This window comes from Echiichthys vipera (genome assembly GCF_963691815.1).
Source record: "Echiichthys vipera genome assembly, chromosome: X".
NCBI classification, from domain to species: domain Eukaryota; kingdom Metazoa; phylum Chordata; class Actinopteri; order Perciformes; family Trachinidae; genus Echiichthys; species Echiichthys vipera.
The window spans coordinates 27,135,624-27,163,155 of record NC_139825.1 but is presented as its reverse complement, the minus strand read 5'-3'; the positions used below and the strand labels follow the sequence as shown (position 1 = coordinate 27,163,155).

The window sequence follows — 27,532 nt, the reverse complement described above, 5'->3', positions numbered from 1 at the left end:
TTATTGTGTTGTGATTGTCAATTTACCTTTTTTATCGTTTTGTTACATTATGTAGGAATTGTCTTGCCTGCCACTTGACTGTCGCTATAAATGTAATATAAAAAATTATTCAATGTGTAATTACTGACAATTTAATTATTATATAATGCCTTACTAGAAGTGATTCATTTCACAAAGGGTTTAAGACTGAGACTGAGATCTGCAGCGCTTGTGAATCTTGAGAGGATTTGATTTGCCTAATACAGAAAAAGAAGAATGTTATTCAAGATATTGCTGATTTAAAATCTTAATGTTGGTGCTTCCCTATAAATTACAGTGCAAATTTCATGCCAGTTTTTCATATGCAAACTCAAAATCACCATATCAGCTGTACTTTTGTCTTTTTTTCCAACACCTTGACACAAAAGCTCAAAAAGTTCACAAAACAAAAGATGCAATTAATGCTTGGATTTATTTTCCAGTTAGTTGTTGGACAACATTTAGTGTAGATAAACATTTCTACTTAAAAACTTAATGACCAATATTTTAAATATTTTGATTATACAACCATAACATTACATAAAACTACATCTTACAATATCTAAGTTGTATTGTATACTAAACTGATATGTACAGCGTACATATGACTGATATGACTGAGTACATTGACACAAATTCTACTGCAGTAAAATAGCTATTATATAGATGCCAAAACATGTCCTAGATCAATAAATATGAGAAACAATCCTACTGAAAGAGAAACACATTTGTCTGAATTAACCGTTGGATTTGTTCCAGTGGACCTACATAATGTACATGTAACAGAGAAAGAACATTTCAGTTATAGGACATGTAACCGCAGCATGAACCACAATACTTGAATTGTACGTTATTATTGTATTTTACAATCAAGAATACTATTTTGGAATTTATAGAGTGTACTGTAAATTCATTTTCTCATAGCATATACTTTACAGCTGTGATTAACTTTAGCACAAAAGCATTTTATTACTAGAATTGGCTTATAACTATTTCCCATGCGGCATGGAGACTGATTAAGAGCTTTGTTTTAAAAAGGCATCGTATGCAACGTATAGCTCTACTCAGAATGAACAGCAGCAGCCAAAAGAAACCTTTAAATATTGGTCCACTGGACTGAAAGACAAAAAACACTATTTGACACTGATAGTGTGCTCTCCGAAGATTGAGAAATACATTCAGAGTACATTCAGAACTGAGCAGAACATTGGTTTGAGACATTCTTAACATATTTGCTAACTGCATTTTGTTCCAAAGTGCTTTTTCCCACCCATTGTACAAATTCCCTCTGATGCAAAAATCACATGAAATGTGTGCTAAACAGAAGAACGCCTATCTTATTAACACATCTCCTTAAAGATCCCCTTTACTGACGGGAGTAATCGGTTGTTTGGTTCCAGGTCGGACCGTAAAGGTCATACCATACGGATGTTTTGACTGCATTCCGTTGCTGAAAAGAAGGACATGTGGATATGAATTGATACTGTGCACAAACACTGGGCTTACTGTAAATGTGAAGGTGTCATGTTTGGTTTCACTCTTACCTGGTTGGAACTTTCACGGAAGAGGTGTCCTTATATTTTCTGGCCACTTTATTCTCCAGCTCCTGGATGTTCAAGGTTGCTGATTTGTTGTCCACGGGATAATTCTTGCTCTGTGGTTTGGCTCTGGGGACAACAGGCACCTTATTGTCCTCCTCGGACACAGGGGCGCCCCAGTCATCGGAACTGGACTCTGCCTCCTTCACTGGGACCATTTTATTGTCCATTTCCAACATCTTCTTTTGTAAGATGCTCAGAAGTGTGGCCTGGCTGGGTGTAAGGTTGGATGATAGCTGAGCAGGGGCCGCTTTCGGTTTTGTCTGGAATTGCGGCCTTGGTTTGACATCAAAGTCGGGAGGTGGGAGTTTTGGAGCTGCTGGGGGTTTGGGTTTTGGAGGAGGTGGAGGGATGTGAGATGGAGGGAGAGAGGTCGCAGTTGGTGTTGGTGCCTTTTTTATGGGAGGGTCTGGTGGACGGATGGAAGGAGGGGGCTCCATAATCTCGTCAGAATCGTCAAACTCTGGCGGTGGAGGGAGTATTGGCGTATTTAAATCCACATGCTGTGCGGGTTGAGACTTTGAGGGGCTTTGCACTGCATCATGTTTCTGCTCGACCAGGTCGGTCGCACTTAGGGATGCGGCCGTCCTACTGAGATCAGAACTGGTGGGCGGCTGCGTACGCACCACAGGACTGACAGACTTTAGACTCTCCTGTATTCTTTCTGCAGATGATAGAGAAGAGGATGAGCTGGGGGTGACATTAAAGGAGTTGGGACTTGAGTCACACAGGTGAATGCTTGTACCAGGGTGCTCATTCATCTTGGCGCTGTTTTCCCGCGACAGCGAGTGACCCGGTCTGTGTTTGTCTCTTTCTTTAGCCGCCATTAGAAGAGCCAGCGGGGAAGCTGCGGGTCCATCTCGGCCCCCGTTGTGCTCACTGCTCTTCAGGTTGCGTAATTTACGATCTATTATTGGACTGAATCTGCGACTTTGACCTGGAGATCCTTCCAGTTTGTTGTTGAGGAACTCTGAATTCACAGGAGTACTGTTCAGTTTCCGAAGCTGTGGTGATGTCTCAGGTGGAGTCTGGTAAGGTTTGTCTATTTTTGGTCGTGCTGAAACTATCCCTGCTTTAGCCTCCATGTTTGGCTCTGACAGAGGTGATTGAGAAGGTTTGACAATTTGTAAGTTTTCCTTCAGTTCCTGTAGGTCTTTGAAAACTGGTTTAGACGGTGTAGCCACTTTAGGGGTTTTCCCATCCACCTGGACAGGCACTGGGGCAGAATCTTCCAGAAGCAACATCTGCTTGGGTCTTTGATCCTGCTCCTCATACCCACTGAGAATTGAGGTCTTAGGCACATTGTAAAGCTTTGCTGTGTTTTGGGGATTGAAAGTGGACAGTGTAGTTGTCTGTACTGGGGGAGGTGGCGCAGGACTCTGTGGTGGAGAATCAAAGTTGGACATGGAGGACAGTCTAATGGGTTTTGCAGGCGGTATCTTATGAGACTTGAGTTGCCTTTCAGAAGGGGGCTGTGGTGGGGAAAAGGTTGGATGCTCAGGAACCTTGACAGACAGTGGACTAGAAATGGGTACGGATGATACAGAGCCACTAGAGCAGGTAGATGGAGGCTTTGGAGGAGCCATTGGTGGCGGTTGTATCAAGGTCAAGTCTTCCTCCATGTAGGGTGCCAGTGAGGTGGACACAGAGGGAGGCTGAGAGGTTGCTAAATTTAGACTGTTCAGGTCACCCATGAAGTCTGGTGGAGGAGGAACAAAAGTCCCTGGAGGGGGTGGAGGTGCCCTAGAGGGAGGAGGAGGAACAAATATTTCCCCCTCCACAAGGTCAGGCACAGATATAACAGATCCATTGGACAGGCGATCTCCACTGACTAGGAAAAAAAGGGAACAGACAGAATTACTAAGAAACATTTGCACTCAGGAGCACTTACAATATGTAAATTTTTTTAAGCATTCACATACTGCAGAAATATTCAGAAGTATGTGAGTACTGTTAAGTATGCCAATAAGACTATAAAAATACCATTACATAAGGCAGGGTGTCTTAGCATCTGTATGAGCTTTCGATAGCGAGTGCTCCAGAAGGCGGTCGAAGTGTCCTGTGCCCCCCCCCCCTCCCAGTCACTTTAGTTACGTTACAAACATACTTATTTTAACCACCATCACAATATTATCCAAAACAGAACTGAGTAGTTTTGATTGAATTCACAAGGTTAACCACGTGTTTAAAATAGCAACCGTAATAGGGCATCACAGTTAACTACAGTTAACAAGACTAACTAGTGCATTAACAAGGGGTCCTGACAAAACATCTGTATGTGATGAATTGGGATTCTACATCAACAATTAACTAAAAAGCAAATATATTGAAAAAGGAGAAATAACTAGTCGGACCCCCAAGAATCAATAACATTTAATGCTGAAATTAATTTACGGTTCAAAGTCTGATAAACAAGCAATAAGATACATAGATTTAGAATTGCTCACAGCTAAAATGGATGGATGATATCCATTTCTTTCTATAAATGGAAACACTCCCACTCAGTAAATATGCTTGCCAGCTTGAATGGCAGTTTGGAAACATGCAGGAGGGTTATTGAGCAACAGCCTGGACAAACATTTACCTGCACTGCATTGCAACAAGACATTCTGATTGCTGTGATCCATCAAGCGAGTCAAAGTAAAGGCGCCACAAATAATCTGGGTCCTTAAATTTGTAAATAATGACATTCTAGCATTTTCCATGTTGAACTTAAAAGTACATATTTGAGGTAGGTAGACACTCACCTAAACCGTTGACAGGGGGGAGGAGGGGGACTTTGGGTGTCGGGACGGCAAACCCTTGAAAACTTTCAGATGAGGACTGTGAAGGGAATAAACAAAAAACATCAAACTGTTGATATTTCAACACCTGAGACAAAAGAAACTAAGCAGTAAACATGCGCTTTAGTGTTTAGAGTAAAGAGTTTGTTTCTTTTTTTACTGGCAAGTATTCATTCCCAGAGTGAACAAACCAGTTCTCGACTTTTGCAGAGCTCAACGTACCTTGAAAACAAATTAGCATGACCAACACTTGTTAAATTATTGGCATCAATAGAACAAAAGTTGCTTCACTGGCTCTCACGCCTTGCTATTATGAGGAACCTACTGTATGGCCCTAATTACAAATCATTTTCAGTTAAATCTGTAAAGAAGCACAGCAGTGACTATAATTAAAATGTGCTCTGACAGAAAGTGAAACACTTTTACTACAGCTCACTATTCTGAGACAAAATGTATGAAATTGTGATGTCTTTTTTAAAATTAGTGCATTCTCTAGGTTGTTCTTCGGTACGCCGTGACTAAACTGGAGGTGGCGTTTCTAAAGGATCATTTTTGCACACCACACACTTTCACATACTTTACTCATGAGGAGCACTCGGTGAATCAGAGGATACACCTATTATTCATCCCATTGTCCTAACATTAGTGTGGGCCTGGCTGAGAAAATTGCAGGCTGTCACTTAGATACATGTGTGTGTTTGCATGTGCGTGTGACGGAGATTTGCTGTTCTCTTCATGGCCTGAACGCCACCAAAAGTAAACACAGACTGTGTTGACACAATACAAGTTCATGAGAGTTAACAGGGTATATGCCCTTTGAAAAGGACAAAAAGATAATTATTTTAGAAACACAAAACATATTTTTCCTGCGGTACCTTTTTGGGTTTTTGAGTAATCTGCTAATGTAATAAAGCAACAAGCTCGCACCAGTTTCACATCAAAAACATCATTATCATCATTAAGGATGTAAAGGTTGCCAGTAAACTGCCTTTCAGCTGTTTAAAAGCTTGTGTTCTACATTAAAATAAACTGGAGATGCCTGATGCCTGACATCACACCTTGCTACTCTCTTGGCTAATAATCACAGGACACTTCTGGAAAGGTATGAACACTGCACCACAGGTCGAGGGCGTGTCAGTTAAGACGGCGTGTGATTCAGTTTGATTTCGTCTGTTTGTTCCCTGCACTATGACTCACTTTCATCTGTCGCAGCAGTCTCAGCTGTCCTACCCGTGTGCTGCTGGGTGTGCCACGTCAAACGCATGCCACAGTGAGGTGTGTGAACCAGAGCAGCAGTGAGCTCGTTATGTATATTTGTTCCCCAGACAATATAATGGGACAATCTGCTAATGTGGTGCTAGGTACTGTATCCTAATATACCTACACTTGAGATACACAGTTACTGTAGACTGTAGTAAGAGTACCATTACCACACTGTAAAAAAATACTCCACCACAAGTAAAAGTCTTCAAACTACAAAGCTATTAACAGCTAAATGTTCTCTGATTATGTAAGGGATAGTGCTCGATGAGGTGTCCATTATTACATTTTAATGGACACCTGCAGCCAATCAGACTTGAGTATTCACCTAGGCCATTGTATAACTAAAGCTAAAGTGCTTATTGTGCTGCAGTAGGGCCTCTGAGTGTTATACTGAGGGACCCCGACTAGACACGCTTTTATGGCCACAAGAAAAAAAGGTTGGGAATCACTGGTTTCATCTTTAACAATGTACTGTTTTATATAAGTGTATCATATGTAAATAAGTAAAAATCTAAATCTGTGTATGTGTAGTAGTAATTTAAGCAACATAAAAAAGTGAAATTTAGTAAAAAAGTGAAATACGACCCAGCAGTTAAAAAGTTTGTCTTGATTTTTTCATTATTTAATTAAAAACACTTAAAAAAGTAAAGTTGAATCAAATGAAACTAAGTACAGTAGTCGATTTAATGCTACTTTTCAGCATTGGTGATTCATTATCAATACACTGGAACAAAATACAGCTGTTTCGGTTGTGATATCACTATATCACATTGTGACTAACGCCATTTGTCACAATCATACTGTATTTCAATAAAAATGTCAGTGTTATCATTTTCACATGATGATATATGATGGTTAATAAGGGAAAGTGATTTTCAAAGACACAAACGTCTCCAAACTTGACCAACACATTGCTCAACTGACACAATCACAAGTGATTGATTGACAAACACTTGGAAACAAGTCCTGGCTCTGTGCTTGTTTAAGCCAACCTGCATTCAAACGCAGTCAAACACTAACCTGTTCTTTATCAGTTAATTTGCATCTGTGCAGCTCGGGAGAAGTGAAGTAATCCCTCTATTGCAGGTTAACAACAGGGGTGGAGTCTGCTCAGACGAACATCTCGTGTTCTTCAAATGTCAGAAACTGAGAGATAAATGTGAATATGTGCACTGAGGTACTCACAGCATAATGTTTGACGGTGGGTCTGGCCCGCACGCTGGCAGTTCCTGACTCAGGGATCGCTGATGACCCCAGCACCAGCTCCACATTTTCTGAGGAAACAAAAAGCATAAGACTTGTATCCTCTGGCAGTCCTTTTTGAGCAAAGCAGCAAGTTCCTGTTAATGCTTTCAGCCATTGAGTTCTCTCTGCTCTGATGTGTTTAGTGATCACATTTCTCCATCTGTAACTACACTGTGTTCAACTATCTATTGTCCTCCTTTCAAGTGAGGATTAGTACATTGTGCAGGTAATGAGACACTTTATGCACCAAAGTGGCGTCTTCGCCGTTGTCAGTCAACCTTACAGCCTACCGTGTGATCTCATTTGCTGTTGAAGGTAGTTTTGTTGTTGACAACTAAATAGTTATGGACAGCTGAATAGATGACTGTCATCTTTGTTTATATTTCGCTTAAGTAAAAGCTTGAGGTGGTAACTGAGGTTATTTACATCACAGCATGTAGACACAATAATGTTAATTAAGTTCCCAAACATTAATAGCTTATTTGTTGCAACGCTGTGCAAACTGACTTCAGGATTTACACATTTCATGGAATGAATTTAGGTTGAAATTTGAGTTGTATATATTTTCACTCTCTCCAAAAATAACTGGCTTAGTTTGTCACAAGTTTAAATTTTGATACAACACTAGAAAAAAAAGACAAGGTTTATTTCAAAACACTGTTGATCATATTTCCTGTTGTTTCATCTGTGCAGCCTTGGGTTGAAAATCTGATTTGTAGATCTGATTTTTTTGAATAGCTTCAATAGTTTTGAGAGCATTGAATTGTTTTGAAACACTTGGTATTGACAAGTATTAAAGTATTGATACTTGAGACAGCCTTGGAACAGTATAGTATACAGTATATACCGTATGTAGTTATGGTTTGTACTGCAATTTAAAGTCAAAGTGGCAAAGATATATTTTTATATATATATATAGGGTCTGTTGGTCTTTATCTCATCTGTGTGTTCAGTTCAAATCAACTTAGCCAAAGGGGAAAGGTGAGTTAAAAGAGCACTGAGACAAAGATCCAGTCACTGAACTTGTCTCCATCCAACTTGAGATGTGAAAGAAAGTTTTCGCTAAACTAACTGAAAATATCAGAGGTCACTGGGATTGCCTGAAGAAAAGAAATTTCGAAGTCGTACATTCCTTCACTGCTCATTCTAGTGTCAGTCATCTGTCCAATGAGTGACTGACGAAAGAAACTTGTCACTGAGAGGCATTTAGTCTGTCAGCTTTCTTCATTGAAGAGTGTCCAAAGAGCTTCACATTATGAGCAAAGTGTTTTTACTTTACTCATGAAGTATAACCATCACGTTGCTATGGTTTTCATGCACTTAAATACAACTGTGGAGTCAACTTAACTCAACTTGAGAAGTTCCCATGGTGTTAAACCAGTCTAACCAAATTATTAGTTTCCTTGTAGTGCACCTCTCTGATTTAAATAGACAAATATTTCCTCTCTTGGTGCTGCTTTGCATAATAAGCCCTTGTTTCCTGATCTCGCCAATTAAATGGAACTAACGCCACACAGAGCCGTGCAGTTCATCTGTAAACTGATCTCAACATGTGAGAGAATTTATCGTCTGGTTTTACTCCGATATGTTGGTGTACCGTTTAAGTTGTATTTCCTGGCTACCTTATGTTGAAGCAATACAGTGTTATAGGGCTGGGCGATTATCGTCCTTCAATGGAATCGATATTGTGAAAAAACCCCATCCAGATTTCCTGTTACACAATAACATTGTTTAAGTTGACAAAAACAAGCACAATGACTGGTTTTACAATCAGACTTTACATGACCACACAGTTCAACATGATTGACATACTGGATTACATAACCCACGATTCCATGCATGAACAGAGACCCTGATATACTGAGATAAAGTCCTTCTCCCATATATTGTATAAATGCATATATTTAAATATATTTTTCTATCGGACTGGACAAAACTTTGCGTTCTGATACGTGATCCGTGCACGTTATCTTCATTTTGCACTAAAGTTCTTAATACAATCAGATAAAACTCAGTATGTTTTACTGCGTACTTATTTCAAATAGACTCTTTATTGAATGACCAGAAAACATGCTATATTGTGATATATACACTTTTATGGAGGTATAAAATTACCTATATTGTCAAAGTGGCCACATAACCCAGCCCTACAAGGAAATGAATACATGATCATCATTTCACACGTTCACACTAACCCCTGAAAACCGAAACAGTTTCGAGGCCCATGCACTTTTTTTCTCTTTCTAGAGATTTCAAGCGCAGCTCATGGTCTTCCACAGCAAACACCCATTTGTTGTTGATATACTGTACATATATATATATATATATATATACATATATATGTATATATATGGTGTATTCTTTCACATGCTGATGCCTGCCTATATGTTCCAATCTCTAAAATAGTGAATTGATATCACCACAAAAGTGATGTGATTTTTGGTTGCATCTGTATCATCCAGTCCTACTGTATCATCATCATATTTTAAACAGTTCACCTAATAGTAATAATAATAATAATAGTTATAATAATAATATGGTGTTTCTGCAATCACCACTAGATATCATCTTGTATATGAGATTGAAGCTGACTCGTATTTACATAAACTTCACCCAGACTGGTCAGAACAGCAACACTGAAGACACTGAAAGCAGCTATCAGCCTATATAATAATAATAATAATAATAATAATTATTATTATTATTATTATTATTATTATTATTATTATTATTATTGTTATTATTAGTGGAGGGCAGTGGACAGTGTGTAGCCAGATATGCACCCAGATTTACAAAGAAGGGACATTTGAGAGCAGGTTTCCCATTCCCTTAGTAGCACCTGCTTCCATGTCTGTTCATCAGGACATTAACACACTGTTGGGTTTCTTTTACGATCAACAGGTACACATGACAGCTTCATGGCATTAACACTCGTCCATGTCAACACCAGGTACAAAGGTCGTGTTGTACTTCGATAAATCGTTAAAGTCAAGAGGCCTCCTTGCTATCCATTGGAGCCTATGGACCCTGTGTAAGCGGTGTACTCACCCATGTCCTTGGTTTTGATATTGGTGTCGAAAAGAGACTGGTTCTTTCGACCCAGAATATTCAACCTTCTACTCTTCATGGTTGTTGACGAGTTAATGTGTAGATACGACTGTTCTGTTGGGATTATTTACGCATTTTAAATCAACAGGTAGATCCGAGGTACGGCGTAGGTGATCTTTTCGCGACAGGTGCACCACTGCTCGCGCACCAGGTAAACCTGACTCCCAGTGATTTAGAGCAAACTTTTCGGGACAGACAGTGAAAATGGAGCTAACCCCGCCCACTCCCCCTTTCACCGTGCCTCCCTGTTTTTATACACTCCCACAGGTGAGGCCTCGGCTCACCCTTTTCACACACATTCCTGCACAAATCTCACCTGCGCACTGACTCAGCTGCTCGTGCACTCATTCAGAGCACTATGGTGTAGGTCTATCTACTTGGCAGGGCTGACTGATTGTGACAGTGGTTCATTTAGTCAACATTATGTCTATTTCATTAATACCGATCATAGACATGTTTCGGAACACCTAGTGCTTTTATTTAGTACCAAATTGGAGCCAGTGTTTGGGCTTTCAGGAAGTAAGATGCTGATGGGAAATGGGATGGCTATTCTGGTCTCATGGTTATAAATGTGTGATAAAAAAATCATTCAGATCATACATAAGTAAACTTTATTACACTTGATTTCCAGGGCACGTTTCAAAAACAGAATCATACAGTGATTTGAAGGTCACATTAAATTTACATTAAAGGGGAAATATTGTGCTGATTTTCAGGGTTCTTACGTGTATTTTGGTTTTCTACAAAAACATGTTTACATGCCTTAATGTCTTAAAAAAACATTATTTTTTCTCATGCTGTCTGTTTAAATATAGTTGTATAGCTTTGTTGAAGCTTTAAACCCTTAAACCAAATCAGTTAGTGTTGTGCATATTTGTTACTGGGTGTTTGCTCAACTTTTCATTATTAAGGTTGAAATATTACGTTTTTGTTATGATGGCCCTTTTTTAAATCTTCATTATAAATCTACGTCATCACTTAGGTATGGACACTGTGGCATTATGGGCCTAAGGATGGTGAGCCATGTGACCCCTGTAAGGAGGATAAGTGTAAAGATGATGTTAAAGCCAAAGAAGATCAAGAAACTAAAGCTCAAAGCGAGCTAACCCCTGACAGTGAGTATACAGCAGCATTAACCCACTGTACATCTGACCTAAATGAAGACTTTTGTTGAGGAGGTTACACAAAGTGGTGGACAACGTATACTTATGTATTATGTAATATATCATATATAGGTATATGCAGTAGATTAAACATTAGATTTTATAGCTTTACATGTTATACTTAAAACTCCTTACGCCACACTTACATGTGAAATATCCAAGAAGAGAATATGATCATCTGATTATATCCAAACGTACTTTGGTCTGCCTTGATATACAAATACACTATTTTATGTAGTGGAACTATACGTAACAACATACTGTAAAAATGAGCCACTGATTTCTGTTGAAAGCGAAAGAAAAAGACAGTAAGCTGTCTAAAGTAAAAACAACAAATATCAATGAAAGGTTTATCCCAAAAAACGTGGAAGACAAATATTCACATTTAAACATAAGTAAATCACAATTAGTTGATTTTTTATAATCTGCAATTAGTGAGAAGTGTCGTGCTTTTTATAACATAGTAGTGGGTTTATCAAATGTAAAGCTGTCCAAAGAGCCAGTCGTTCTTTTTTACTCCCTCTGGCTACAGTCACAGGTCTCACCTTTGTCTGTCGCACTTAAACCTCAGACAGTTGGAGACAAACCGGACCAGTCCATCCAGTTCCTCCATCCTCGGTGGGCAGGCTGAGATGTGAAGAATGTGCTGGCAAAAGACTTAATGCTTTACCTGCTTGAGTGCTGAACACACTGTGAAGCTCATATGCCCAAGAGATCATACACGGGCTTCATGACCGCTTTAGGCCGTTCATTTATTTAGTTAAATTATCCAGGGATTTAATCTGTTATTAATTGTCGGATCATTCAGTGAGGAGAGGCATAATGATGGCAGTCTTTTTGTCATCTAATTGCATATAAACTAATAAAGCCACTTTACACAGATGATTAAAAAGTTATCATGTTTTATTGAAACATGGCAGTGAGTCCTAATGGCAGCCAGTGCTAACACAGGCACCAATATGCAGCTTTTTTCTGCTTTCCTCCTTTGATCCAATGTAAGCCACAAATCATACAGGTGCATTATGAAAATCCAAAATATGTACAAAGGCATCATGTGTTAACGGACACTAATTTAAAAGGAAATGTAGACCGAAATAACATATTTTCCATTCCACTATGTTGAAATCATCAAATCGATTGTGAAAGGAAATGAAACTGATTCCAGATTTATTCTGTGGAAGAAACAAGTGAAAACGTCTTCCTACTCCTTTTAGACGGAATAAATTGTATATATGTCGTTACAGGGTGTTTTTTCTTTCTTATTTGTTAAACTAATTTAATTTTGTTTACTTTTGTATTCTTTTTTTTTTTTAAATCTCTGAAACAATTTCATAAATTCAATAGAATAATAAAAATAAATTCAGAAGAAGGTGTGCGAAAGAGGCCACAGTTGGTTTCAGCTTTCCAAATCTGTCATCTGAAGCCAACTTTAATTTTATCAGCATTTCTTCACTAATGAAAACTGTTCACAGGTCTGTGTGATCCTGTGTGCATATCTCATTTACGTTGCTCTGTGTACTCTATGCTTCTGTGTTGCATGTTTCAGTTAGTACCTGATAATGTATTGTTTACATTGTTTTTAAGAAACTTAATATTCCCTCATATTGATCTGCATGTTTATCTGGGTGACTGTAACATCTGCCCAGGGACAAAAGATGAACTTTTTGAGACAGAGAGATGCTGTAACATCAAACTCTTCACACATGCAGGCTTGTTGACGTTCCGGTCGAGTCCAATAAACCAGCCGCCCCTGCAGTGCATGTGACAGCAGATGGAGGAGCTTTAAAGAGGGTCGAGAGCGACACAGGGACTGGCATTCCTCCAGTAATGAGGAAACTAGGGTAAGCTAAGAGCTCACTTAGCACTTCAGAGAGAAGTCTTAGGGAAAGGAGATTTATGAATATGGCTAAATAGTGTTTAAACTAATGTTTGCCTCAAAGAGCTGCAATAACGTACAGTCCAAACAAACTGTATGTGTGTACTGTGAAAATAAATATTTGAGTATTTTAAAATGCCTTCCTGTTTATGTACCCATATGTACCTTTAAGCTTACTTTTCTTTTCCCCTATAGGTGTCGATGACCCCCTCGCTGTGCAGTTGGGTTCATGTCAATGTCTGCAGTAACAGAGAAGTAACACAGTGCTGACTGATCTGAAGCGAGGGGCACAATTGACAGATTGAATGTGATTCGTGATATTGGGTTATATAATATAAAGTGACTCAACTTGGATTGTCTAAATTTGACTTGAGGAACGGCCCCAACTTTCACACTTTAAGGCCCTTTGGATTTTGCATTAAACCAAATCTGTGGACCCTAATTCACCTGTCAGACAGTACATTAACATTAAAGACCACAACCCAGTGAAGAAGCAGGTAAACATTCACATATTTTTTTATTTCATATAATTCAGTCTTATAGAAAATGTCTTTTTTGTGGATGGCGGTGCTGGTTTGTTGGCCTGTCCACCAGTTTGGTCCAGAATGAAATATCTCATCAACTACTGAATGTATTATATGTAATTGTGCAGCAGCAGAACCCTCTTTGGTCCGAAAACAAAGGGGAAAACCAAACCAAAAGGGAAGATGATGATGGTGAAAAGGATAAAGACAGAATAAGATCCTCAAACTCTAATGTAGCCATAGTCACCAATTACATGCATCCACCTAAAACAAACTCCACAAACTGACCGAAAGTAACAACAGAACAAAATACCTTGTGTGATACTCCCAAAGAATTGCACCAGTAGAAGTCAGAGAGGTAATCTTGGTATTAAAATTCTTCAAAGGCAAAAGTCCTAGGTAAACTAGCACAAACTAATTGGTACAATACTCACTTACCAAAGCCTAATTCAAATACAAAAACAAGGAGTACCCATTTAATTGTCCCAGCCCATTCTCATTCCCAGGGAAAATACCCCTTCTTATATTTCTTTATTAAGGAACTATTGGTCCACAGAGGATGATTTGTAACAACCGGTTTCCCTTGCTTTTCATTGAGTGCCACCATCTGGTCAAATAGTAAAACTAACGATATTTTCCTACTGTCTAGTGCTAATTAGCAAATGCTATCATATAACATAAACAGCAAACATGTGCTTCTTGTAGGCTTACCGCTGGCTACTCACAAATAAGTGCTTGAGGGATGATTATTTTACTAACTAAGCACAGTAACGTCTATAATTCATAAACAAAAAATCATAAAAAGAGTCAGAAATCTAAAATTATGGGGTGTGTCATCTTGTACCCTAGGATTTATTTCTGGCCCTTGGTCTCTTTCATTAGTTAAGTCTTTGCTGGCAAACAGGATTACAACTTCTGAGCCCTCAGACAGAGAGATGATTGGCCACCACACATGCTGAATCCTGCAGCTTGTTTTCAATCTGCACACTGTTTTCATTCACCAAACTCCGGTTATGGTTCTTACAGGATTTTTTACGTCTATATTTTGAAGAACAGACATGGGAAACTGCACTGGGACAACTGTGGAGGAACTACAAGCTTGTGAGAGCCATCAGTGGTACAGAAAATTCATGACTGAGTGCCCGTCTGGACTTCTCACCTTTTACGAATTCAAGCAGTTCTTTGGCCTGAGGAACCTGTCGGATACGTCAAATGCCTACATTATGACTATGTTTACAACGTTTGATATGAATGATGTAAGATAATTTATAATCTTCTGGCATAGTAGTATATTAATTGCATTTTTATATCAGTAAACGTGAATCTATGTGTACTCTGTAGCTGCTTTTCAACTTTACTGAATAGCAGTGAAATGTTTTGTGTCCTTTGAAGATGGAGAGGGTTTAGTTCACATTAAGTTATCTATTTGCAAGTAGATATCTTCTAAGAATGCTGCGAATATGAATAATCATAATCAAAATATACTGTTAATACTGATCCAATTCTACCATTTCCAAAAATACGAGTTATAATGATCATCATCAGAGAACCCACAAACAAACGTGTTTGATTATTTGTTTGTATGAACTTTATTTCCTCCAATTACAGATATGTAATGTATATATATATATATATTCTGTGGCAAACTGTGTGAGCAAAGAAACTGGTTAAAGTTTATGTCACCTTTTAATAACAGTGAATGTGCTTTCTGTCCATGTCTGCCTGTGTTTTAATGAGCTTATTTCTGCTAATAGAAATCTGATTGTGAGGGACTGTTTCTATTAGTGGGCGGGCTTATCCCACAGACACCGCTTACCCCAATGACCTACAACCTTTAACATGTGTGTACCAGCAGGTGGAAGCTCACTGCTTGGGAATGAATGTTTCACTATCATATGGAGTTTCAGTAGTTATGGCTTTATTATTAGATCATTTTGTTGGGTCTAGATCATAATAGCAAAGTACTACATTTAAATCAATTCTAAACTGGGTGGTCAACAGGCCTTAACTCCACTAAGTTTTTTAGGCAGATTTTAATGTGGCAGGAGTATACCTTGAATACCATACTGCTCTGCTAATGCCATGGTTTATTGTGTCCTTTTCTTTTGTAGGATGGCTTCATTGATTTCATGGAGTATGTAGCTGCCCTGAGCCTGGTGCTAAAGGGGGGAGTGCAGCAGAAGCTCCGCTGGTACTTCAAACTGTACGATATAGATGGGAGCGGCTGTATCGACCGCGAGGAGCTGCTTCAGATAATCAAGGTGAGCAGAAGCCTTAATGTTCAGGCATGGTTTAATGACAGACCTAAAGATTACTGTCCTGAAACAACCTACTCCACCACTCACGTGACACAAAAATCCCACCTCAGGCTTAGAGGAGCGTGGGACACTGTGTGTAATAGCCTACAAGTTTCAGAGGCACATAGCTGACACTTAGCTGACATCTGCTGGTCAAAGAAATGTATTTATTTAACATGATCTTTCTTTGTGTCATGCTTAGTCAATCCGTGCAATCAATGGAATTCCCAGTGAAATAACAGCAGAGGACTTTGCCAATATGGTGTTTGACAAGATTGACATCAATGGAGATGGTGAGATCCAAGGGTGAAATCTTCAGGCATTGAAGGGATAGCTCTGATTTATTGAGGTGCGGTTCTATGGGGTACTTGTCCATAGCCAGTGTATTACCTACAGTAGATGGCAGTCTGCACACCCCCAGTTCAGGGACGTCAATCTACTGTTATGGATGGGGGCATCAGCTAACATATATTTAAGTCACCTTAAAAAAAATCCATATCAGTTTGCGTGTACGCTATATTACAAATATTTTCCACTTTTGCTCGCAGTCAGACAGCCCAGTTGGAGTTTACGTTGGGGGAAGTGAAGGCGTTATCTATGCTCTGTTCAGAGACACCAAACTCCATTGACAAAAACACTAATGTAAGAGAGCGCAGGAGTTGGTGGTTTACCACTGCCTAGATCGTTTAGTTTGTTTGTTTAGTTTTATAAGTTCCTAACCCTTTAACACACACGAGAACACAAACTAACCTATCGCGGAAGCGGTGGACCTTCAACTCCTGTGTTCTGTAAGTGGTAAAATTACTCTTTTTGTCAATGGAGTCTGGTGGCTTTGACGAGAGCAAAGAACAGCTTCAGTTCCTCTTGTCTACACTTAAACAGGGCTGTCCACGACGAGGTAAAGCAGTGAAACTTTCCCAAATATCAAATGCACTTAAACTGATTTAGATTTTTAGGTAGCTAACACATGTTTAGCTCCTGCGTCGATCCACAGCAGTTTAGCTTCCATGTCAGAACTCTAAACTTCCATCTACTTTGGGAAACGCACCAACTACGGAAAAGTACCTTATTCAACCCCACTTCTAATAATCAGAATTATACATTTAATTATTTAAGTTCAGTTTGTGTGTGTGTGTGTGTGTGTGTGTGTGTGTGTGTGTGTGTGTGTGTGTGTGTGTGTGTGTGTGTGTGTGTGTGTGTGTGTGTGTGTGTGTGTGTGTGTGTGTGTGTGTGTGTTTGTTTTCCAGGTGAACTTTCCTATGAAGAGTTCATGGAGGGGGTTCAGAATGATGAAATGCTGCTGGCGACACTAACGGAGAGTTTGGACCTCACACACATTGTAGAAAAGATTCAAGGAGAGATGAGGGCAAGTTTCTAATATCTCCAACTTTAGGAACCCTGAAATACACATTTTTGTATAACTGTGCCATAGGTGAGGATGTGGGTTCAGGATAACCCTCAAATCATCAGGACGAATGGATGTGGACATCAATGTCAAAGTACAGCACAGTTGTACAGTTTTGTTTTTTTCCTCATGTTCATTGGCCAACAAAGACTTTTGATCTACCCCGAATATTAAAGTTGCATTCAATGAAAGGAAACGACTTTGAAAATCAGTGTTCAAGTGCGCCCTCTGTTGGGCTGCAGCTGAAATGACACACTGCATGATTTCTATCCGATGTCCATTGAGTGCCATTATTTCCATTTATTTTATCCATTGCATGCTGTTCAGTATTAAATACATGTTCAACTTTATAAAACTGAGAACCCCGTTAATCGTAGTGTGTACTGTACAGCCACCTGAGATACACCTTCTTCTGAGCCATTAAAGAGATGTAGGTAATTTTGTGAAGCCTTTATAAGCAAATCTTTTTTATACTTTGAATGGATTAGGTACAAAGCCCTATAAGACAGATTTGCAGTAGCTGTGATGTAAGTTTTAGAATCAACAATAAAAGTACCTTTATAAAAAATCATGTGCATTTCTCCTTTAATCAACTCATCTTTTTGAATGTGGTTAGTTTATTTCACAGCCTGTGTGCATTTCCAGATGTTTACTGAAAGAAAAGTAACTGTAGACAACAAGCTAATAACTGTTGCAGCTTTTTTTTACAACCCTGAAAAACTCAGTTACACCACATTAGACAGCTTAAAGTTACACATTAGATTAGTTTATATTGCTGCATTATGTTTAAAAAGGACAAAAAAATACTTATTATTGCATATTCCTAAGGCAAATGACAGATGCTTCAGAATGTACGTTAAAGAAAGAGTGCGTTAAGTATCCTAAGGTGTGTAAATGTATCATTCCCAGCATTAATGTAACTTAATGATTTTATTCAGTTCTGTTTTTTCATGAATTCTTTAATTAGTTCAGTCAGAAATATTGAAAAACAAGACGGTCCCTGGTGTTTGCCATGGATTGTTGGAGTGTTGTTTTTTTTGGATGAATGGTTAATGACCACTTGTATCCACTCTGGACCCATCAGCACAGGCTAGGGTATTAATATGGGCAGTCTGGGAGTTTCGCCTTCATTTTTAGTGTTTTTAGTTGACCTAATCGTGTGTAACAGGGATATTTTCTTTAATTTTAATCATCTGGTGATCCCCTTAAAGTCCCCTTTTTATGTCCCAATTTATGTTGGGACCTCAGGAGGGTCCTTCATCCTTTGTGATGCTACAGCTGGACTGCGACTCTCTGGACCCAAAACATCCCAACACACCCATCCACTAGACAACCATAGTCCCAGAATGCGAATAATTAGCATCACAAACACGCACATGGTTACAGGCTCATTATGGATATTATGCCGAAACCAGGAAACCAAAAGGCAAATTTGCGCAGCTGGATGACGGACACACGCTCTCAAAGCCACGAATAGTTTCAGGGAGTGGCCTGCTTTTGTCGGGCTGTTTTGGGTCTTTTTAGTGTCAGGATCATCATCAACCGTCCACTTGTGCAACTTCTATGAGTTGTTATTTTCTGTGGAAACTCCTACTCGACCTGCTGAGTCACATGTCTGCTGATGTACAGTGTGGTTTTTGGATGAAGGCCAATTTATGGATATGCAGTCTAGACGTCACTCACTTAAAGCCTCAGTTAAACCCCGAGTAAACCCTTATGTATCCGCACATTATTCAAAGCGAATAATACATTAAATAAATAAAAAATATAATTATATGTGCATGGACAAACATCAGTGGATAAAATCTGAACAAAAAGAAGGTCCTAAAATCCCTAAATTGAAGCATTTAAAGGGTGATTCAGTAATGTAATTATAAAATATAATTCCCATGTTTCTCTGTGTATTTGACAGCCATTACATTACATTACATTACATTTAATTTAGTACGTGAACTACTAATAAGTTAATTCAACAATGAGGATACAAAACAGAGTTTTTAAGCGCGTTAGATTCAAACAAGCCGATCTATAGCGTGCTATAAATGTTTTTTATTAAATAAATAGGAGACAGACAAATAGCCTATAATATTGATTATATTGTTCATAAGAATCTGAGTTTGTTGTATGTTACTGTTTATTTGATGGATAGGGGTTTTTTTTGTTGCTTTGTTTCAGTTACTATTAAATAACATTAACTCTTGTGTGGTGTTCAGGTCAAACTGACCTTTCCTTTTTCAGAATGGTACGTCTCATTTTTTCTGCCTTAAACTCAAAAGTGCCTTAGCTTATTTTCTGTTATCAACATGTAACAACAAAAATAATAACTGAGCACACACTTTACTATTCCACACGTTTACATGCTACATATGGTCTTTGGGTCAGTTTGACCTGCATACACAGACACATAGAAACACACACACACATATAAAGATAATGTTATATTATTATATTATCATATTCTAAGCACAGAGAAGCTGTTTGCTCTCACTCTTTACCCTCTGCCATGTGTCCACCTCCACCTTTACCGCAAAAAACAAATCACACTTCTATTATTAATGGTATTCTAGTAGAGACTTCTTATAATTATTAAACATATATGTTATTGTATTGTTTGAAATTGAGATACAGACAATAAATGTTAATGTAAAATGTAAATGGCAATTTACCAGTGGGTCACAAAAGTGAAGACCATACAGGGGTTAATAAAATAAAATAAAATAAAATAAAATAAAATAAAATAAAATAAAATAAAATAAAATAAAATAAAATAAAATAAAATAAAATAAAATAAAATACAAAATAAATAAATAAAAATAAAATAAAATACAAATTAAATAAATACAAAACAAATGAAATATCTCGGACTCATGGATGTCATGAGTTGAGTTTGTCTCAGAAAAGGTGTGTCCCCGGTGTGACGTCACGCGCGTACCTGAGTTTCGGTGAGGAGAGGGGAGGGGCCGAGCCCGAGTGAACAACATCAGCTCGTCAGAGTCCCTGGAGAATAACTTGTTGTGGTGGGCGAGAATCGTCCAACAGATTATCAGCGAGCCTTTGATTTTCTTCAAGGGAATCTGTGGGAGTTTTGGGATCCAGGAGGAGACGCGGTTTAATCTCCAGCTGCTGTTTACGGCCGTCGAGAACAGACCTCTCCTACTTCCTGATCCGCCAGGTATGTGAGGCTTCTTTAGTCGGCTGTCGGGTTTGGTCGCCTTATTTATTTGAGTTTTGGATTAATTCTTCTTTATTTGTCACTTTGAAAGATATGCTGTTCTGCCATATGAGGTCTAACCTGCAAGCAGTAATATGACAAATACGTTTTTAAATTGAAATAAACAAAAGTTAAAGGCCACTCTGCCTGTCAAAGTGTGTCACTTCAAAAAAAAAAGTTTGGAAAATCCGGACGTGCAGGATTTCTGTGAACACTACCTGCTGCATCATTGTTTGTTGCTCAGCACTGAAGCTCTCAGGCTGTGTGGACTGACCGGTTTCTGTGCTGTCTTGTCGGTCAGGATGTCGGTCACCCCTCGGCGCGTCCGTCTGAAACCCTGGCTGGTCTCTCAGGTGGACAGCGGGCGATACCCGGGTCTCGCGTGGATTGACCGTGAGGCCATGCGCTTCAGGATCCCATGGAAACATGCCACACGACACACACCCCAGCACGAGGACGAGGACACTATCTTTAAGGTAAACGATCGTAAATATAAACATATGGCATGGTGACGACAAAAAAGTTCAGTTAAAAGTTGGTTTATTTATGGTAGAAGACATTCAGAATGATTTGAATGCTGTGGATTAATGTGTACAGTCTGTAATATTTACATTACATGTTTAAGCAGCGTGTACTGGTTCATTTCAATAGACAAACATCTGGTTTTGCAACCCTGTTACATAAGGCCTAGCATGTAATGGGGGGGTTATGGGGCCTAATGGACCAGCATCAGGTCTGTATTTGTGTTGCTGCAATTAAGGATGTAAGACAGTGATGCTGGGACACCTGCTTCTGAGTGTATGCATGTTAAACAGGGCTGTAATATTGATACCTCTTGTTGTGTAAAATGTTCCTCCAGGCGTGGGCTGTGGAGACTGGGAAGTTTCAAGAGGGAGTCGATGAACCCGATCCTGCAAAGTGGAAAGCTCAGCTCAGGTGCGCCCTGAACAAAAGCAGAGAATTCAACCTGGTCTATGACGGCACCAAAGAGGTCCCCATGAATCCTCTGAAGATATATGATGTCTGCGACATCCCGCAGCCCCTCAGCAACCAAGGTGAATAAGAGCTGGTGAAATTTGACAGACTTTATTCAATCAATTACATTTTTTGGTCTTCATTTCACTTCATTTTTGTAAAATCTCCCCCGCAGGATCCTCAGACGCTGGTTCCTGGACTCCTCATGAGGAAGATGGTGGTGAGGAAGATATTCCAGATACACCCGAGTCTCTCCCTCCGTACCCATCCAATGGTGAATGATTTCTCCTCATGCATTTGACATTTATTTTCTGTTTCAATCACAAAGCAAACTGATACAGTTTGGCTGCTTTTAACAACTAATTCATTCTTCTCTTTCCTCATTTAGGCACCAGCCCCTCTCCTCTCATTATGTGGTCTCCTATGAGCTCAGAGTCCTCTATGCAACCTCCCAGTTGTCCCCCTTCAAATGAGGTCTGGCCCAAAGAGGAGCCTAAAATCTGGCCTAAAGAGGAGCCTGTGGATGTGGAGATGCACCCATCACCCCTGAGTGAAATGCCCCCTGCTACTCTGCCTGAGCATGTGATGCAGACCCCTTCTCTACCCGACGCCTTGTTCGCCTCTCCGGAAACATGGATCAGTTCCCTCCCGAGTAAGTATGCACTTCTTCCTCACACATCGGTAAAGAGACAGTTGACTAAAAAGCACCAATTCGTTCTTTGCTGTTTCCCAGGCTGCAGCAGTCAGATAGATTCAGTGCAACAGCTGATGTGTGTGGATACCCATTGTTATTTTGGGTCTAGCTACTATTAGCTCAACCCAATCCATGTAGTTTGAACACAACAGCTGGGCATTGTATTTTTATTAAACAATACCCTAAAAAGAGTAAATAGTCCCTTTTGTTGATGACTATTTTGAGCTGGGATTTGGTGAGTATTCATAGCAGCAGGACAGTGCATGTGGGTTTGACTCCCAAGTAATCCACAGCGCACATGTTAACATAAAGGAGCATGTCAGTTAGTGAAACAATGTGGTTTAATGATGTGTTTATAGGGATGGGTACCGAACTCTGGTACCTTTAGGCACCGACCAAATTGCACCCATAGTAGGGTTGCAAAGGGGGCGGAAAATTTCCGGAAACTTTCCATGGGAAGTTAAGCTGGGGAATTTTGGAAATATTCCAAATTGACATTAATACCATACATAAAATATATTAACACCATAATAACATCAAAACTTACTTCACGTTGTGTAGTCCACAGGCTCAAAATCCCAGAATTTTGCAACACTAGTCCACAACCCCAAGTATCACCTAGACATTCATTACCAAATTTCATAACCAGTATATCTCAACTATTAGCATGGTACACATTTGTAACAATATGTAATAAGGATGGTGATTGTAATACTTTTGTTTATTTGTGTTTATAAATGGATTTTATAAAATTGGTATCAAAAAAAGAAAGTGTTGTTGGGGTATCAAAGTAAAGGTACAGCTATTGTATTCGTTTGAACGATCCCCAGCCTGTTTGTAATAGTTTTTAGACGATTATAGTGGTTTATGTCACAGAGGAATAAGTCACACCGCCAATACTTGTTAGGCGGTTCAATTCATTTGTTGACGGCAAGACGGCATGTTTTTTAGTTTTTCAAGCCTTTATTACATAGGACAGACAGGAAATGGGGACCTTCAGCCTCTTTACATGGCAAGATGTTTTGTTATTTGGTGGGCCAGGAGCTCCATGCATTGGCACGTTCACCTAATACATCTGATTTCTCTTTTTGGCGCGAGCAGTTTGAGCGTCTTTGAGAGAGGGAGGGGAAAGAACAGCTCTGTGAACAAGGAGTGGAAATTCTCACCGCTTCACTCTGCTCACGTGCTCTGACTCACATACAGTCGGAGAGATTTTATGTATTTGATTGTTGAATTGTCAAACAGGGTTTTAACAAGTGCCTACATTTGTCTCTGACCCAGTGACAGACCTGGAGGTGCAGTTCCAGTACAGAGGGAAGGAGATGTGTCCCACAGCGAACGTCAGTAACCCGCAGGGCTGCAGGCTGTTCTACGGAGACCTCGGGCCCATGGTCAACCAGGAGGAGCTGTTCGGGCCGGTGAACCTGGAACAGCTACGTTTTCCGACCACAGAGCACATTACCAACGACAAGCAAAGGGTTTTCACTAACCGCCTGCTGGATGTGATGGACAGAGGCCTAATTCTTGAGGTCAGCGGACACGATATCTACGCAGTGCGCCTCTGCCAGTGTAAAGTGTACTGGTCCGGTCCCTGTGCTCCAAATCAAGCTGCTCCAAATCTGATAGAGCGCCAGAGGAAGATCAAACTCTTTTGCCTGGAGTCTTTTCTCAGTGGTAAGTAGAATTCTCACTTTTAAATGTGGACAATTAGGAAAACAACTGGAGCAGTGTGTAGATTTTTATAAATGTAACAGTCTCACAAAAGGAAATCTAATAAATCTATCTGTATGGTGTGCAGGAGTGATAGCCCACCAGCGCGGTCAGACACCAACGCCTCCTCACTTCGAAATCAACCTGTGTTTTGGAGAGGAGTGGCCTGATGGCAGGCCCAGAGAGAGGAAACTTATCATGGTTCAGGTGAGGAATGTTGTTTGTAAAAAATAAAAGGAAAAATGTAATGAGTGGTTATCACGGTGCAAAACAGGCCAGTAATTAACTCTCACTTCTCACCTGTGCATCTCTGTTCTGTACAGCAGTTGAATGAAAGTTATTTTTCTTGTATTATTTAAAGCTCACGCCAGTAACTTAGCACAATGAGACGGATGATACTGCATATTTCTTGCATAAAGTGTTTTCAGAAACATAGTTAGTTTAGTGTACCGTTAGCTGTTAAATGAGAATGTTTTTGATCTAGTCGAGCCAAAACCAAGCACCGCCCACCAGCTGACCATCTAGACAAACCTTCTCATTTTTACGCTAATATATGTTTCTGAAAACACTTTAATGCGAGAAACAGATTTATTCATATTTGATCAGCGATGCCTAGTTTCACAGATTGGAGGTCATAAGAAGTTAATTACACTGCATCAGAGACTCTCCGCTCTGATTGGTTATGTATGTTGTTTGCGGTGAAATTTTGCAGATGCCATTAGGAGCAGAAGGTGGAGGTTAGGCTACATGGCTCTTTCACAGATCGTTGTCAGGATATAGTGACAGTTTCAACAAATATGGAGAAAAAAAACATTTTTTTTCATAGAAAGTTACAAACTTCAGCTTTTTTTCGCACAACTCTCATATTTCTCTTCTCATGCTGAGGAACAACATTCAGTCTCAGGTCGTGTGACTCATGCTGCTCCTTTGTCCTGCAGATCATTCCAGTGGTGGCTCGTATGATCAGCGAGATGTTCTCCGGAGACAACACGAGATCCTTTGACAGCGGCAGCGTCCGCCTGCAGATCTCAATCCCAGATATCAAAGACAACATAGTGACCCACTTAAAGCAGCTCTACTGCCTGCTGCAGACCCACCAGGGCCAGGACGGCTGGACCCTGCCCCCCGGCTCAGGCCTGAACATCGTCCAGGCTCTGCAGGCACAGTGAAGCAGCTCACACTGTGAACTAACATATATCACCATATGTTTCACACTGCTGCTGAGAGTTACATACTGTTAGCAAAGAAGTACTTATGCGTAATCATATTTAGAAGTGTGCACACAATACTGTACGATTCTTACACTTTTCTCTAGTAATGTGCTGTGATGAGGCTTTTGTGTGTATAGAAGTAGTGCCTTTGAGACTGCATCACTCTGCGGGAACCGTAGACAGATGCGGTGACTGCATGGGCCAAAGTCCTGCTTGCTGCAAGGGAACATGGAACATTTAACGTAGTTAATGAGTTACAGATATTACCCCGTGCCTTATTTAACCAAAACGGGTCAGTGATTACAGTGCAGGATACCTTTTTATCTTTTGACCTCATAAAATGTTTTAAAGCAACACATCTTGCATGGGATTTGTATACGGTGGATAAAATAGGCAAATATGAATTAATATATGAACAGTTTCTTCCTCCATTCATTTATGTCTATAGTCCTTCAGTTTGCAGCTGTTTTAGATCGTGTTTTACATTTTTTGACAAATGTTTGACAGAAAGTCTTGTCATTTGCCAGAAGTATCTGTTTTTTGGTCACCTGGCCTGCTGTCTGAGTTTTATTTTTCCATCTATATCGTAGGATATTTTTATATTCATACCTTTTTTGATTTTTAAAACCATTTATTTTATCCAGGCAGACATTTAACTAAACGATATTCAGCTACATGGATCTGTTTAAATATGGATGCCACTGCACTTTTGGGGTGCTGAATTATGTTTCAAGTTTAGTTGAATTCATCCTGTGATTTTATCAATAAAAAATGCCAAAATAACATTGGAATCCATGAATTACTTTAATGATGAGACATTATATAGTAAACTAGTTTCTGGGCAAAAAGAGTCTCTTCTTTTGTGCTTCAGCTGATCGTCAACCTGCAGACAGACAGACCTGTAAGTGAACTGCAGCTCTGTCCTCTCTGAATGTGCTCATGCAGCATTGCTGACCTCCAGAGGTTTAGTTTAACTGCAGAAAATGTGTTTCAGTGTTGGGTTCATCTGATGATGAATGCCAAATGTATCATATGACCAATATACAGTATGTGTGGTGGGTCAATGGGACAAGGCAAACAGAAAAAAGTGTGTGAGTACCTTAGAAATGAATATAATTCTAGATTAATGCAGCATGACATAAAACATCCTCAGTTGCTGCTGGTATTTGTAATTCTACCGTTTAAAGTCAGTGGCTGGATAGAATAGTTCTTAAATGGTTGTAGTTCACTGGTTCTCAAACTGTGTGCCTTAAAATAGGTCTTATTTATCATGATTTCAATTGAATCATATGTAAATCTGTGCCTTTGAATTGGTATTTTGGTTTGGGAACAGCAACAGCCAACAATTGCTGGGCCTGAGTCTTTCTTTCGGACACGCCACTTCACAACAATGGAACAACCTATGACAGGAATTTCCCTGTTATCACGCCAAAAACTGATGCTTTGTATACACTTATGATTCATATAAAGCTTTTATGAAATATAGAAAAGAAAACATTAAAATCGCACATTAACATGTGTCCAGTGTTTGGAAGTTATTGGGGAAAACTGCCATTATTGTATTTATTTTTATTTTCTGTTAAATGGTTTATATAAAGTGATGAAAATAGGTGTGCTACATGAGACACATTTTTAACCATAATTTTCAGTAATATTTGTAAGTCGGTATGAAGGTATTGAGAAAGCATCAGTTTTGTTTTTTAGTAATACATTAATGAACAGATGGGATGTGAGGTGAGATGTCCACCCTCTGCCAGTATCAGGTGAAACTTAAAAATAAAACGTAGCCATTTTTCACACTGTTTGGTAGTTCTGTTTAATGTGTAATGCCACATATCTTCATATCTATATCTCATTCAGATAATCTGCAAATTTAGTGACTTAAAAGGACAATAATTTTCACTGAAACAGTGAAATCGGTAGAAATATTAAGTAACATACAGATGAAATAGCCAAACTACAGCTACATCAAAATTGTAATTAGGTAACTACAGTAACTACAGTCCTTGATATATTTAATACTTTCCACAACTGATAAACAGGCATATTGATGTGATTTGAATGATGAATGATGAATGATTAATAATTTATTTAGCAGCTGGTTCTGCTGGTTTTCTGAATAGATGATTAAAACAGGCGCTTATCATCACATCACATTAAAACCGGATGATGAATAGTTTTGTATTTTATATCATTTTCACACACACAGTAGATCCTTTGGAGCTGATGAATATGGTCATGTTGTTTACCGAGTGTTCATTACCTCACTAAGGAATGTGTTCTGGTTAATGTGTAGTGATGTGACATAAAAACTGAGGGCTGGTGATTTTACAGTGGAGCCAGTCTGCCAAGAAGACAGATATGAAGTGCAACCTGACGACACTGATGGCATTCTCTAGTTTATCTTCCCTAACTGCTGTTTCGTTTGGCCCTGTACAGTATATATATATA

The 27,532-nt window shown here is 39.3% G+C and overlaps 3 protein-coding genes across 3 annotated transcripts; 2 read left to right on the top strand and 1 right to left on the bottom strand.

Annotated features, from left to right (window-relative positions):
- Positions 1-438: 438 nt before the first annotated feature.
- Positions 439-10,169, bottom strand: LOC310965920 (uncharacterized protein). Its single transcript, XM_083939672.1, has 5 exons — positions 9,956-10,169; positions 6,848-6,936; positions 4,364-4,439; positions 1,563-3,447; positions 439-1,468 (listed from the first exon to the last, which is right to left on the bottom strand). Exons 1-5 carry the CDS (start codon positions 10,032-10,034, stop codon positions 1,372-1,374), a joined length of 2,226 nt encoding a protein of 741 aa, XP_083795798.1. The 5' UTR covers positions 10,035-10,169; the 3' UTR covers positions 439-1,371.
- A 4,467-nt stretch (positions 10,170-14,636) lies between these two features.
- Positions 14,637-18,609, top strand: guca1ab.2 (guanylate cyclase activator 1Ab.2; the record flags this gene model as incomplete). The annotated part of the gene is made up of 5 exons (XM_083939581.1): positions 14,637-14,834; positions 15,690-15,839; positions 16,078-16,168; positions 17,123-17,241; positions 18,529-18,609. 5 exons carry the CDS (start codon positions 14,637-14,639, stop codon positions 18,607-18,609), a joined length of 639 nt encoding a protein of 212 aa, XP_083795707.1.
- Positions 18,610-20,237: 1,628 nt separating this feature from the next.
- On the top strand, positions 20,238-26,505 carry irf6 (interferon regulatory factor 6). Its single transcript, XM_083939846.1, has 8 exons — positions 20,238-20,452; positions 20,793-20,967; positions 21,351-21,546; positions 21,642-21,740; positions 21,855-22,118; positions 23,442-23,834; positions 23,959-24,077; positions 24,809-26,505. Exons 2-8 carry the CDS (start codon positions 20,794-20,796, stop codon positions 25,037-25,039), a joined length of 1,476 nt encoding a protein of 491 aa, XP_083795972.1. The 5' UTR covers positions 20,238-20,452; position 20,793; the 3' UTR covers positions 25,040-26,505.
- The last annotated feature ends 1,027 nt before the right edge of the window (positions 26,506-27,532 follow it).

What these genes read in the sequence shown, in the direction of transcription:
- LOC310965920 (XM_083939672.1), bottom strand. Translation starts at nt 10,034, where the DNA reads ATGAAGAGTAGAAGGTTGAATATTCTGGGTCGAAAGAACCAGTCTCTT. An exon ending in TATCAAAACCAAGGACATGG is followed by an intron (nt 6,937 to 9,955) that starts GTGAGTACACCG and finishes TTGTTTCCTCAG; the next exon opens with AAAATGTGGAGCTGGTGCTG. An exon ending in CCCCCCTGTCAACGGTTTAG is followed by an intron (nt 3,448 to 4,363) that starts GTGAGTGTCTAC and finishes TTTTTTTCCTAG; the next exon opens with TCAGTGGAGATCGCCTGTCC.
- irf6 (XM_083939846.1), top strand. Translation starts at nt 20,794, where the DNA reads ATGTCGGTCACCCCTCGGCGCGTCCGTCTGAAACCCTGGCTGGTCTCT. An exon ending in GCAGCCCCTCAGCAACCAAG is followed by an intron (nt 21,547 to 21,641) that starts GTGAATAAGAGC and finishes TCTCCCCCGCAG; the next exon opens with GATCCTCAGACGCTGGTTCC. An exon ending in GGAAACTTATCATGGTTCAG is followed by an intron (nt 24,078 to 24,808) that starts GTGAGGAATGTT and finishes TTTGTCCTGCAG; the next exon opens with ATCATTCCAGTGGTGGCTCG.